Genomic DNA, 14,962 nt, shown 5'->3' with positions numbered 1-14,962 from the left:
TCACACATTCTTGGTACTATTGGTATTCTCCTCTCTGTTGCACCCAAAAGTACTATTTATTCTGTTAGATTGTATCTTCACAGCTTTTTCAAGTCATAATCTCAAACTTCTAAAGAGGCCCATGAAAACAATTTATTATCTGATAGAACCTGCTGACATCCAAACCTCAGTTATCAGAATTGACAACAACAAAAATATTCCAATACCCAGTTGCACTTCTTTTAATTTAAACCCTCAGACTGGTTTTTTGGAACAATAATAGGTTTGCTTTGTGTTTGATCCCATTCTGGGATGAACAGTCCCACAACAATTAGGAACTATTCTTGCCACAATGCAGGCATCAGCAGGACATGTCTGGTCATGTGCAGATCAGTTATGCATCTGACAGATAACTAACCCAGACTTGCTATGCCTTATTGCAGCGACTGCTTCAGATAGTGAAGCTATCCTAATTGAGAGGTGTGGGATGAGAGTTGAAACTGCTCTTCTAAGTAGATTTGGTTCTCATTTCAAGTAAAAATATTGTGCATTAAAATATTGTAAGCCACCTTGTGGTGGATAGCTTCAAAAAGCGGAGTATAAAACTTTTAAATTAATTAAATTGTAAGATAAACTATATGTCCTTCTGACACTACACCTTGGAGCAATATTTAATTGATGCAGGAAGATTTCTTTAAATGCTTGTAATAAATGTGATTAAGGTTTGACCTACTAATTTTCACAATCTGTATTCATTCTTGTCTAGAGTTTTGTCCACCCTTGATGTTTGTGATATACTCATCTAGTATATTTTAATGCATACTGATACAGAATCTCTGCAGGTATATCTTACTGTGTGTGGTTGTGTTCAAAACTGTGTGCCTGAATAGGCATATTTCCTACTAAACCATGACAAATACGAAAGAGACAGATCTGCCATAAGGGAATCTGCTCCTGTAACTTAGATAGGCTTCTTCCCGTAGGCTAGCCCAAACATCCATACCCCCTAGTGTATCATGTCTGGATAACAACAACAACAACAACAACAAAACAAAAAACCACCATGGTATGGTTCTGACTGCACCTGCAATTTCTACTCTCTTAAATCCAGAATTTAAACAACTATAATGCGTGCATGTGTGCACATCCTTATTTCCCATCCCCAGATCTCAGTGGTATGATTTATAGGGATAGGTGTAGGGGGATATGGAGGTATTTACTTCCCTGTCCCCGCAAACTGAGGCCCCATCTGGCCTGCCCTGCTGCCCTTCTGATTGGCAATAGGAGCAGCTGAGGAGTGCACTGACCAGCTTGCTCCTCAATGGTTTCTGGCTTTATTGAATTGGGCAGCAGGGAGGAAGAGGCTGGGATGCAGGGAAAGTAGTTCAGGGCTGCATGTCACCGGTTGTCCATGTGCTGTATAGACGTCAACCCAAAGCACAAGCTAAAACCAATAAGACATCCCTATAAAAACACATAAAACCAAATAGTACGTAAATTCAAAGGATTCAAACACATAAAACAGGGTCCAATCTTATGGGTCATGGAAGGCTTGAGCCAAAAACAGAAGTCTTCACAGGACATCTGAAACAACTGCTAGTTGCTGCTTCACATATTACTGTGTCCCATGGCATCCCATACGACATCCCATTGCTTAGACCAGGGCTTGTCAACCTGGTCCCTACCGCCCACTAGTGGGTGTTTCAGGATTCTAGGTGGGCAGTAGGGGGTTCTACGGCACAAGCTGAATCCTCCTTCCATTGATTTTACCATCAAGAAAGATGCATTAGTGGGTGGTAGCTATAAAAAGGTTGACTACCCCTGGCTTAGACTGTACAGTGGTACCTTGGGTTACAGGCGCTTTCAGGTTACACATTCCGCTAACCCAGAAAATGGTACCTTGGGTTAAGATCTTTGCTTCAGGATGGGAACAGAAATCGTGCTCCAGCAGCGCGGCAGCAGTAGGAGGCCCCATTAGCTAAAGTGGTGCTTCAGGTTAAGAACAGTTTCAGGTTAAGAACGGACCTCCAGAACTAATTAAGTTCTTAACCCGAGGTACCACTGTAGTCAGTAACACAAATTAGATGTGTTCTGTGCTCTACTTACAAAACTGGTTGTTGATGTTGACAGAGATAAACAGTGGTACCTCGCAAGACGAATGCCTCGCAAGACGAAAAACTCGTAAGACGAAAGAGTTTTCCGTTTTTTGAGTCGCTTTGCAAGACGAAGTTCCCTATGGGCTTGCTTCGCAAGACGAAAACGTCTTGCGAGTTCTTGTGAGTTTGTTTCCTTTTTCTTAAAGCCGCTAAGTACCGTTAATAGCCGTGCTTCGCAAGACGATAAATCCGCAAGGCGAAGAAACTCGCAGAACGAATTAATTTCGTCTTGCAAGGCACCACTGTATTTGGGGATGGATTAAAAACCTGTGCAGGGAATTCTTGTTAAAAGGGGAGTGGGTGGGTGCATTTGGGGGAGGGGAATCACAAATTATCCTTGCAGCCATTACACTTGGAAGATGCACGAACTGGATAGAAGTGCTGCTCCAGCTTTTCCCCTCCTCCTCCTACCTCCATTATAGTCTGTAGTGAGGCTGTCCCTGACATTAACTGAGGGCAGTAGGCCTGGGCCTTACATGTGTTGATAATAGAATTGTAGAATTGGAAGGGACCCTGAGGGCCATCTAGTCCAACCCCCAGAAATGCAGAAATCTCAGCTAAAGCATCCATGGCAGATGGCCTTCCAACCTCTGCTTAAAAACCTCCCATGAAAGAGAGTCCACCACCTTCCAAGGGAGTCCGTTCCATTGTTGAAAATTCTTCCTGATGCTTATTCACAATCTCCTTTCTTGTAACTTGAATCCATTGGTATGGGTCCTACCTTCCAGAGCAGGAGAAAACGAACTGGTTCCCCTACTAGTAAATGGCTCGTGGAGTGCAGATGGCTTCCTCTTTAGCTTTCATAGTGCATTTTTAGGATTTATTTTTAGACTTTTGGAGCTGTAGTAACATCCCAGCCTGTTTTAAGCTTTATGAATGGTGTGTCTAATCCCCTCCTCTGGGTTTGGATTCTTGCTGATGGTTCGGGAACTTATACAGTATAGTGTTGTTGGAAAAGCATTCTTGCTTCTAATTTACAAAGTATTTTTAAAGTCCTGGGGGCAGGGCATGTTGACAGGCCACTGTTTTGATACTAGCTGTCCCTCCTCTCTTCACTGGGCCTGCTTAGTGTGTTTTGGGGCCACTGCACACACCAATTGCTCCAGCCCACATTTCTGGCCTGCTTACTGTTTCTGCACAGCAAGTGATGGTTGTTGCAAAAATTAGGTATGCATACCAAAAGGTACAAAACATATATATATATATATATATATATATATATATATATATATCCCACTGCTGTTATGCTATCCTTTATTCCTATTCTACCACTGGGGTTTCAGGATTAGACATAATAGATAGGAAACAGACTATTAAGGTTGATAGTTTGAATCTACAAAGCAAGCACTTGCTTAGCTTGGCTTAGCCATTTTCTGCTTGTAGAAGTTGTCATAGTTCCTCTCTAATACTGCTAGGTGATTTTAATCCTCACTACTTTTGCACAGCAGGAAGTAGCTTCTAAAAATATTTTTAAGATTTCCATATGCTCTCAGTGATCATAGAATATCTATACTGCCCCCAACCGTTCTTTCAACTTGAAAACATTTGTCTAACTGTCGTGTTTTGAAAAGATTTTGGCCGAATGTGTACTCTCTCACTTTCCTTGTAAATGAATTTGTTGTGCAAGGCACAACTTCTGGGTAGTATTTTAAAGAAATGTTTCTATTTTGTCAAGGGTCTCAACTGGTTGTTGACTATACCAGCTCAATATATTTATTCCAAATAGCTCTTAGCAGGGTTTTCTGTTTACAAAGCAAAGGTCTGGAAGTGGTTCTAGAGGTGTATATCTTGCAGTGTCTCAAACCATAATCCTATCCACATTTAATGGGGAACAAGTTCCATTGAACTTGGGAAGTTGTTTGTGACTAATAACAGGATCAAGCTATAGGTTCTGAATCTGTACTTTAATAGAAACACCTTGTTACATGTACTATGAAGTCAATTCCAGAAATTGGCCATTTGAGTTTATATTCAGGGTAAATTCAGGTTAACAACATTTTTTAATGAACAGCTAAAAATGTTTCAAGGAAGAAACTAAAGTAAACATGAAAATACTGGGATATATAAGAGGAAAAGACTTAAGTAACTGTTCTTCTCCTTTTCAGTTCCTTTTATATAGGAAAGGTACCACCAAGGCCAAGAGGATGCCAGCATGGTTAATGAGCAGAGTCAAAGAACCTATTAGACGCAAGAAGACTTCCTTTAGAAAATGGAAGTCTTGTCCAAATGAGGAGAACAAAAAGGACCTAAACTCTGGCAAAAAAAAAAGTGCAGGCAGAGTAAGGGGTGCCAAAGAAGAAATTGAGGAGCATATTGCTAAAAATATAAATGCCAACAAAATATTTAAACCCATTAGTAGTACATGACTGGCTAGGTAGGCAATTTGGGTGACAAGGCATCCGAAGGTGTGCTAAAGGAGGAGAAGGAGATTGCAAAGAAGCTGAATGAACATTTTGCATCTATCTTCATAGCAGAAGTTACTGGGCAGATCCCTGTGCCTGACCTAACTTTTTCAGGAAGGGAGTCTGAGAAATTGGGGCAAATAGCGATGACAAGAGATAACTAGGCAAAATCAAAACTGACAAATTGCCACAGCCAGATAGCATCCACCCAAAAGTTCTCAAAAAACTCAAATGTGGAATTGCTGATCATCTAAGGAAAAGATGTAATTTGTCCCTAAGATCAGCCTTCATACAAGAGGGCTGAAAAATGGCCAATTTTTAAAAAGCGATCGAGTTAGCTTATCACCTGTCCCAAGAAATGTCCCAAGTTTGCTGATGATACTAAAGTGTTAACGGTCGCTAACAAAAAAAAGATTGTGAAGAGCTCCAAAAGGACCTCTCCAAACTGAGTGAATGGGTAGTAAAACAGCAAATGCCCTTCATTGTAAACAAGTATGAAGTAATGCATGTAGAGGCAAAAAATAATTTTAGTTATACAGACATGGGGTCTGAACTGGCAGCAAATGACTAGAAATGAGACCTTGAGGTCATAATGAATAGTCCAGTAAAGATGTTGACCCAGTGTATAGCTGCTGTGAAAAAGGCAAATTCTAATTATATCTTGATTTTATTGTATTATATTTTTGTAAACCACTATGAGGGTTTGTTGTTGTTTTAACAATCAAGCAGTTTATAAATTTTGTGAAATAAATAAATTGCTATTTCCTGTTATTCACATTGTTTGATGATGATTTGACTATTCTGTTGTACAGTATTTGTGAAACTTTAACTCATGTCATTTAATAACAACATTTGGTTCTGTCTTCAGACTGAACACTTTAAAAAGGTTCAGTTTTGACACATTTTAGAACTTGAATTGCTTTATGTTCTGGAATATTTACTGCCTTTGTTTCATTTCAGAATGACCTTATTTAAAAATGTATGAGGCTATTTATAATTGACTCCATGGCAGTGATTAAAGAGGTGTGAATAATAGGTTATTGGACGTTGACAGCTCCTTGTTTGCTAGACTGCTGTTAGAACATTTATGCTGCTCAATCTTACCTCATTTATTCTAAGCTGATATCTGCATTTTGACATGTGCATAGTAAGTTTATGTATTCTTGGGAGGGGGTGAGTTTTGGGTTAGTGAATTACTAATATATCTTTTTAAATTAACATGGGCATTTCAGTGTCGGTTTACATTTATGTGTCTAATGATGCTGTGTTGTACATATTTATTATAATTATGCCCTTATCAGCTATTTAGTTAGTTGAGTGTAAATTTGAAGTTGCCCTCCAATTGTACTTGATCAGGAACTCTAAATGTGTAGTCGGTATTTTGGTATCTAAATAGTTTTATATGAAACTGTTTCTTTGGTTCTCTTTAACTCTGATCAAAATGAAAATGTTTATCCAGTTTCCAAAACAATGAAGAGGGGTTTTTTTTTTAGAACAAACAAACAAAGCGTAAAATGCCATTTTCATTGCAGATCTAGTCATGAAGGGAGGAAGCTTTGAAAGAAATATGAGAATTCTAGGCAATACTTCTCATGTGCTAGAATCTCAAAAGTGAAAGAACTCTTAAACTGGATTTCCCCCCCATCAGTGGTGTCTTTAAAGAAGACATGTTGAACACTGCACTTCTGCTCAATTGCTCATTATTTGTTTATTTAAATGCATTTTTAAGGGGTGGGGTCCCTTAATATGTGGTCTTTTAAAATGGATTATTAGATAGGCAGCTAGACTCATTCAACCCCCTCAGAAGTCCATAATGCAATCTGAGGGAAATGCATGGTTTAGTGCTGGCATATAATAGTATGTGAAACTATACCTTTTGTGGAAAGACAGACAAGCATGAGACAAGAAGTCATAAACACCCTGGTTTGTTTTTGCTTTTTTTGTACACCACCGCAACATTTTTGAATAATGGGTGGTTTATTTTTTAAAAAAAGTTTCTAGCCATAAGTCTTAAATTATTTCACCTCCCTTTTCTCATCTTCCAATTGTAAGTGTAAATTTTTATGCTAGTGTCTGAACAGCTATTAATATTCACACCACAATACCCAGCCAGATGCATTATTCCCTTTTTTTAAGGAATGAAATGTCATAAAAAAGGATGAAACAGCAACTCATAAAATTCTGATGGAAACTGGCAGGTTGCAACTCACCTATAAAATCTGAAAGGTGTGTGAGAAAGAAGAGAACATTATACCCCCAATGTATAACATACAATAAAATATCTGTGTGGCATTACTGTTTGTGCCATGTGAAGGTCCTGGGAAACGAGGATTATTTTCTTTACAAATTTATAATCCACAGTGACATAAAAATATAGCAAGGCAGAGTACAACATGCAATGTAACATCAACAAAACATAAATAAATACAGACTGGTTTTATATATAACCAATGTTCTTAGCTGTTTCGTACATGTGTTCTTTGACTACACCCATAGGAACCAACTTCCTTTGTCCACCCCTAATAAAATATTTGAGGGCGCCCCCCCCAAGTTGATGTGCATTGCCATTCAAATGGTGTATGTGCTGCAGGGCGAGACTTACCTGCCCCCCAGGTGTTTTATTAAAGTTGGCACCCCTGACTACACCTGAACATTGTAAATTCATACTTGGTGTGTCTGTACCAGAGGTGGGAGTTTCAGGCACAGAGGTTGAATGTGGCCCTCCATCATCTGGCCTATGGGTAGGCAAACTAAGGCCCAGGGGCTGGATATGGCCCAATCGCCCACGGACGGTCCTGGAATCAGCGTGTCTTTACATGAGTAGAAAGTGTCATTTTATTTAAAATGCATCTGGGTTATTTGTGGGGCCTGCCTGGTGTTTTTACATGAGTAGAATGTGTGCTTTTATTTAAAATGCATCTCTGGGTTATTTGTGGGGCATGGGAATTCGTTCATTTTATACATATATATATATATATATTCAAAATAGAGTCTGGCCCAGCACATGGTCTGAGGGACAGTGGACCGGCCCCCTGCTGAAAAAGTTTGCTGACCCCTGATCTGGCCCTTAAGACTTTCCCCAGGCCCTACCCCTCACGAGTCCTACTTTTAGCCCTCCAGTGTTTTTGCCTGGCTGGAATGTGTCTTTGAACTCTAATAATCCCTGTTGCTTGCCTGGATGGAGGAGAGAAAGAAGTGTATGTATAAACTAGCCCATTGCAAAAAAAAAAAAAAAAAGGCCTGCCCACATTCCCTCTGGTCTCGCCCACTAAGGCAAGTGTGTCCTTTACCCTGTACTATACTATCAGATAATAAAGTGGTAAAAATGTACCTGCAGTGTTTTTGTTATCTTAGGACTGAATAATTTTTGTTGCATCTGTGCATTAACAAATGTCCTTTTTTTGTAAGCCACCTTGATATATTATGAAAGTATGGATCATAATTATTCAAACAGATTTAAAAAGAGAGAGAATATTTCAGATATTGCTCCATTTCAGTTACTGCACCGTTAAGAAAGAAGTACCATTCAGAAAGTGTTTCTCAGTATATTTTGTACACATCTGACAACAAAACACCTAGCAAATTCTCAAACAAGGTGTGCTTTGCCTTCTCCAGCTTTGCAAGTAGAATGATCGATATTTCAAGTGAATATGTGCCATTATTTTCGTTCTTTCCCCCTTGCTTTATGTTTAAAAGTGCTGTGTTAACATTCACACATTTGTCCATCAATGTGGTGTATTTATAAAACTGGTTTGGGAGTACAGTTAAAAAACAACAACAGGGAAACCAGCCAGATACTGCCATGCTCATTCAACTCCTGCTTGAAGACACACACACACCCCGAGTTGAATCCTGAATATTAATAAATACTGTTGAACATGTTGAGAATATTTCCAGTGCAGCTCTAGTGTGTGGAAAATGTTGTGTATGTCTTCTGCCCAGACCTATGCATTCACTCCTTGGGTGCTGGACTGCTGTGGCCCTAAAGCTATCTATATGGTCTTGATCATAAGGAGATGTAAAGTGATCCGGCCAGTAATTGTGATGACTAGGAAAGGTATTGGCATCCATTAGAAAAATGACTCCCAGCTGCAGCTAAGTATATGGCCCAGTTTACACAAACATGACTGAGCTGCTCATGTGTGAGGAAACTCCCCTCTCCCCTCCCCCTTTTGTTTTGGGGATGTGTGTGAAAACAGTTATTTGGATTTCTAAATAGACTCCAGAAGCCATGTGTATTCCTAAAACAGACAATGCACAAGAAAGATGTGAAGAGAAACAAGCCACTGTTCTACTGTCAACAGAAAGTACTCAGTGATTAATGTTATTTTTTCATAATGCATACAGCAATCAACAGAGCAAATCAGTGATCACATGAATAACCATGTGGTTCTAAACAGCTGAAAGTTAGCATTGAGAGCTGAGAAATTCAGGGCCCCTTCTCTTAAGCTGCAACAGAGAGCATTTCTCAAAAGGTTGTGTCATGGCTGATGATTGAAAATCTATTACTGGATGGATTGGTCCAGTTGTATGCAGAGGGGTTTTTTTGTGGCAGTTGCTTCTAATAATGTGTGTCATTGCCATAGAAAATATCCATGAGTGGGCTAATCTGCATTGAGTCAAGCCATGAAGTCCATAAAATGAGAATTCAGCAGCAAAGGCAGGCAGCCTTGGTCTGATCTTTACAAACAGGGACATTGCAGTGCAATGTGTAAATGCTACACATGTGTTATCTCCTAGCTTTAATGAGCACAGGAAATCTTGGAAGGACCTCAGATAGCATTGTACAGTACTGTATTTTCAGCTGGGGAAACAGCACTGAGCTGTGATAAAATATTTAACCCCTGTTTTGAAAACCAGCTGATTCAGTGCCAAAGTTCCTTCTCCATGATTGACTTCTTGGACATTATTGAACTCTGTGATACCAAACCCTAGTGTTGTACCTAAATAAACAAAATGATGTATGTTAGATAGTTCAGCCATGATTAGAGATACCATTCTCTATAGCATGCGCTCTTATGGTCAGTTTGTGACTGGATTTGCTTATTAGGGCTGAACTGTATCTTAAATAAATCCTCACATTTGCCTGTGTTTTTAAATGAGTGCCATGGGGGGGTCAGCCAGGAGAAGAAATTGGCGTAGGTGCAGGAGGGCATTAACTCTTTCTACTCACACTGCAGTTCAGGTGCAAATTATCCAGCCAAAGCTCAAAAAGAAATTGGTTCAATAAGGGTAAAAATATGCATTTCGCGTTCTTGAGAGCTCTTTTTCCAGGGATAACCTAATTCAGAGAGATTAAGAATCTCCTGCAATACTTTGACTGTAGTTGGTACATAAAGTTTTCGGTGAAGTATTCGATCTTCTATTTCCAACATTTCAGTTAAAGTAGTCTGAACCAAATATTTGAATCAAATCAAATTAACTGTTCACTTAACTGAAATTATAACAATTCCAGTTATAATTAAGGCTGGTGCATTTTCTCTGGATAGCACATCAAGGGACTGTATGTAGTACATGCCTCACCTTTCACTCCCAGTGTTGATTATTTCTCCCCTTATAGCTGTTGGATTTCAGTTTCCCCTGCTTTATGTTTCTTCAAAGTTTACTGCTTTTGCCTGTTTTTCTGCTAACACCAGTTTCTCAAAAGCTTCACATATATTAAAGGGATATGCTGTTTCTCCATCTCTTGGTGCATTTTTTTTAATCCCACTGGGTTTATTGTCACTGTTATCATTGAATGAGTGGTGTGGATACTTCTCAGGGGCATTAGGATTGTCTTAACTTGAATTTGGATGATAAATAGTATGAAGATGTGTCCCAGTTCAGTATTTACTATGGAAGACACAGCAGATACAGTGAGCGGGGAAAGTATTTGATCCCATGACGAAGAAATGACCAGTCCATAATTTTAATGGTAGGTTTATTGTAGCTGTGAGAGACAGAATAACAACAGGAAAACCCCCAGAAACCCAGAAGACAAAAGTCAGAGATTGATATGCATTATAAGGAGTAAAATAAGCATTTGATCCCCTATCAACCAGCCAGATGCCAGGCTACCTGGTATCTTCACTGTATGTAACGAGATGAGATTAGAAGCACCTGCTGTAAGGGAGAGGTCTTACCTGTAATCCCAGCTTGTTACAGTACCTGTACAAAAGACACCTGTCGACAGAAGCAATCAATCCAGCAGATCCCAAAGTAGCCAACATGACCAAGACCTAAGAGCTGTCCAAGGATGCCAGGGACAAGATTGTAGACCTGCACAAGGCTGGACTGGGATACAAGACTATTGCCAAGCAGCTTGGTGAGAAGGTGACAACAGCTGGTACAATAACTCGCAAATGGAAGAAACACAAAATTACTGTCAACCTCCCTCGGTCTGGGGCTCCATGCAAGATCTCACCTCGTGGAGTAGCAGTGATCAGGAGAACGGTGATGAAGCAGCCCAGAACTACACGGGAGGAACTTGTCAATGATCTCAGGGTAGCTGGGACCATAGTCACCATGAAAACAGTTGATAACACACTACGCCGTGAAGGACTGAGATCTTGCAGAGCCCGCAAGGTTCCCTTGCTCAAGACAGCACATGTACAGGCCCGTCTGCAGTTTGCCTGTGCACATCCGAATGACCCAGAGGAGAACTGGGTGAAAGTGTGGTCAGATGAAACCAAAATCAAGCTCTGGCATCAACTCAACTTGCTGTGTTTGGAGGAGGAGGAATGTTGCCTATGACCCCAAGAACACCATCCCATCAAACATGGAGGGGGACATATTATGCTTTGGGAGTGTTTTTCTACTAAGGGGACAGGACACCTCCACCGCATCGAAGGGGCGATGGATGGGACCATGTATCATCAAATCTTGGGTGAGCACCTCCTTCCCTCAGCCAGGGCATTGAAAATGGGTCGAGGATGGGTATTCCAGCATTGCAATGACCCAAAACACATGGCCAAGGCAACAAAGGAGTGGCTCAAGAAGAAGCACATTAAGGTCCTGGAGTGGCCTAGCCAGTCTCCAGATCTTAATCCCATCGAAAATCTGTGGAGGGAGCTGAAGGTTCGAGTAGCTACGTATCAGCCTCGAAATCTTACTGACTTGGAGAGGATCTGCAAAGAGGAGTGGGACAGAATACCTCCTGAGATGTGTGCAAACCTGGTGGCCACCTACAAGAAACGTCTGACCTCTGTAATTGCCAACAAGGGTTTTGCCACCAAGTACTAAGTCATCTTTTGCAAAGGGATTGAATACTTATTTTACTCATTATAATGCACATCAATCTCTGACTTTTGTCTTCTGGGTTTCTGGGGGTTTTCCTGTTGTTATTCTGTCTCTCACAGCTACAATAAACCTATAATTAAAATTATGGACAGGTTGCGAATATTTGTCCGATTTTGGGGAAAGGATATAACTTCCACCCAGGTCAAATAGCTGGTGTTCTGGGGGCAAAGGTGAATGTTTGCTTCCCCTATGGTCCTTGTATTGACTTGCTGATGACTCACTGGGCCTGTGAGATAATTTGTTGAGTGTTGATGAGCTGCTCATTTTCAGCCGTACAATTTTCTCTCCCTGGTATATTTCTTTACTCTTGGAAATTGATAGGATTAAGCGGGGAGACTTCATGTGCCAGGCTCACAATTTTCTCTTAGCCCCTGTTTTTTCAAAAGCTGTGCCCATATTTATATACGGGAAAGACTATGAATAAGGCACCTTTATGTTTGATAAATATAATTTAGGGATTTTTTTGGAGGGGAGGTGGGAGACGGAGTGGTAGGAGTTATACCACCACAAAGACATGATCATAAACATATATTTTATTATAACCAGCTACATCCAGTGATGCTGCGTGTAATATTCCATCTGGTGACAGTACGTTGGCAGTCTTCAATAATGACTAAAAATAACTTACAATTTTTCTTTGTTAGATGGCCCACCAACCAACTGATGAGATTTGACCAGTCTCTCTGGGCACGTTTTGCATGAGAACCATGATTGGATCTCCCAATATTTTTATTTTCACTTCAGAAAGCAGGGGCGGGGGCTCTGAATTTGCTCAGAGCTGTAGCACTTGGGGGGGGGCTGTCTCACACTTTCTTCTAATGCTGTACAGTATACCATTCCCAATCAAAATCATTTATACAGGGCTAACAGCAGTTTCAGAGATGTTTTTAGATAAGAAAAGGACTATGTAAGAAAAGGACTATGCAAAGGTTTTTTTAAAAAAAGGTAAAGGACCGCTGGACAGTTAAGTCCAGTCAAAGACGACTATGGGTTTGCAGCACTATTCTCGCCTTTCAGGCCGAGGGAGCTGGCGTTTGTCCACAGACAGCTTTCAGGGTCATGTGCCCAGCATGCCTAAACCACTTCTGGCACAACGGAACACTGTGATGGAAGCCAGAGCGCACAGAAACGTCTACCTTCCCGCTGCAGTGGTACCTATTTATCTACTTGCACTGGTGTGCTTTCAAACTGCTAGGTTGGCAGGAGCTGGGACAGAGCAATGCAAGCCCAAGAGGCTCAGTGGTTTAGACCACAGCGTCACCTGCATCCCTAAAAAGTACTATGCGCCCTTCCTCTGGCACTATTGGTCAAATCAAATACAGTACATGTGTGTGTGCCAATTCAGTTCAGCTTCCCTAAAGGGGTGTGTGTGTGGTTGGTTGGTAAAAGACTTAAGATATAACTGTATCTCCTACATAATTAATCTTTCATTCTGAGAAGCAGGCAACCATCAAAAGTTCTTAGCTATAGGTGAAACCATAGACTCATGGTTTCATATGCTGAAGGAGGAGCTATGTCTGACGGATCAAAAGTGCTGTTTGTGCTTGTGTATTACCAAAGGGATGGAGGGGGGACATGCAGTACTATGTTTAAGGGAGCAGTAGCCTCTAATTTTGTAGATTGTTATGGTAAACAGCTTTACTGTCTACCATTGAATCAGAAATCCTTAATAAATACTTGTAAAGGTTAATGTGTGGTAGAACTGTAACAGTATTAGCTTGATGGTTCAAAACTAGACTAATACCCTTTACAAGTTGGCTTTGAAGGAAACATTGCAGTGTGGGGTGCTCCTGTTCAGTGTCCTGGCCAGTCAGCAGTATCTTTACACAATACTCCATCCCCTCTGGTTTTTAGCACTTCTCTTTCCTTTCCTTCCTGGTCAGCATTGCGTACCCTCTGAGCATGCTCACTAGGGGGGGGGTCTGCTTAGGGGGACCTGTTTTCTAAGTTTATCTAATTTGTTTTTTGTTCCCTCAAGCATTCAGATACATCCCTATTGCCCATGGGTGGTATAATCAAATTGAAATTACCTAGTTAATGCAAGTACCCATGTCATATGGATATGAAAAATAAAAGCCAACAAGAAATTTGCTGGAAATAATCTGAAATGGGACCGGCGGGTTGATTCTTTGTAGAACTTTATTCACTAATTTTAAATTCTTTTCTTAAATCCATTCTTTCTTTCATCACGGAAGCCAAAGAAGCATACATTTAGAGGAGGCATGCGATGCAACTGCTATGCAGCAGTTTGTGTTGAGATATCTAGCTCTCTGCTACTTGATTTCTAAAAAGCTCTTAGCCATTATTAACATAGTCTGATTGTTAGTGCAAATATGTAGCTGGCATGGAACAACAATATTCTAACTGAAGTCGCACTGAGAGCTGCCTGCATCGTCCCCAAGCCTCTTGGGCAGTGCCACTCATGGCTGTTGCCATCCTGGAACAAGGTTTAAGAGCAATGGAGACTGGTCACAGGTCATCAACAACAAACCACAGTAATATACATTACTTGCTTTGTAGTAATATACACTCTGAATTATACTGTAGGAACTGCTGTGGATCTCTTGCAGTTGCATTAGAATGCCATAATTACAGGTCTTGATCTGAGTCACCTCAAAGGGGGAGCTGCCTCTGAACATGGGCAGAATGTGTTTTACCATGGATTACTATAGTATTCTGCTGCCTGTCTGGAATTGAGGCTTGCCCTCTTAAGTCAGCAAATAGAGCAGATTGTCAGTACACATTGGAAACCAAAAGTTACTCAACAGCATAGTTACACTGATCTTTCGTTTTGTTTCTCTGCAGTTACCAATTACAATAACGTCGTAGAAACAAATTCTGATTCAGATGACGAAGACAAATTGCACATTGTTGAAGAGGAAAGTATACCAGATGCAGCAGATTGTGATAACAGCGTGCCAGATGAGGACTTGCCAAAAGACCATGCAGTATTACCAGAACGCAGTGAAAGAGAAGGAAGTGCAAACAGTTGCTGGGAAGATGAAGGTATGTGTCATCATCAGTGTCTCTACCTAAAAAGACCTTGCAAACATAGCAATATATTAACTTTTTACAAAATTGCACAGCACTGAAATTGACTGTATTCTGCATAAAAATGAAACAAAGGGGAACAGTTGTTGACTGCTA

The 14,962-nt window shown here is 40.5% G+C and overlaps 1 protein-coding gene across 2 annotated transcripts in view; it reads left to right on the top strand.

Annotated features, from left to right (window-relative positions):
* The window catches only part of ZEB1 (zinc finger E-box binding homeobox 1), a 73,692-nt gene that overhangs the window by 34,666 nt on the left and 24,064 nt on the right, over nt 1–14,962 (top strand). For both annotated transcript variants that reach the window (XM_053359418.1, XM_053359419.1), the window contains exon 2: nt 14,621–14,821. In XM_053359418.1, the coding sequence (XP_053215393.1) occupies nt 14,621–14,821 (201 nt within the window). The remainder of the gene's footprint in view (nt 1–14,620; nt 14,822–14,962) is intronic.

Source organism: Podarcis raffonei, chromosome 12 (assembly GCF_027172205.1).
Source record: "Podarcis raffonei isolate rPodRaf1 chromosome 12, rPodRaf1.pri, whole genome shotgun sequence".
Lineage (NCBI taxonomy): Eukaryota > Metazoa > Chordata > Lepidosauria > Squamata > Lacertidae > Podarcis > Podarcis raffonei.
Note: the sequence above shows the minus strand (reverse complement) of the source record. Positions and strands in the feature narration are given on the sequence as shown.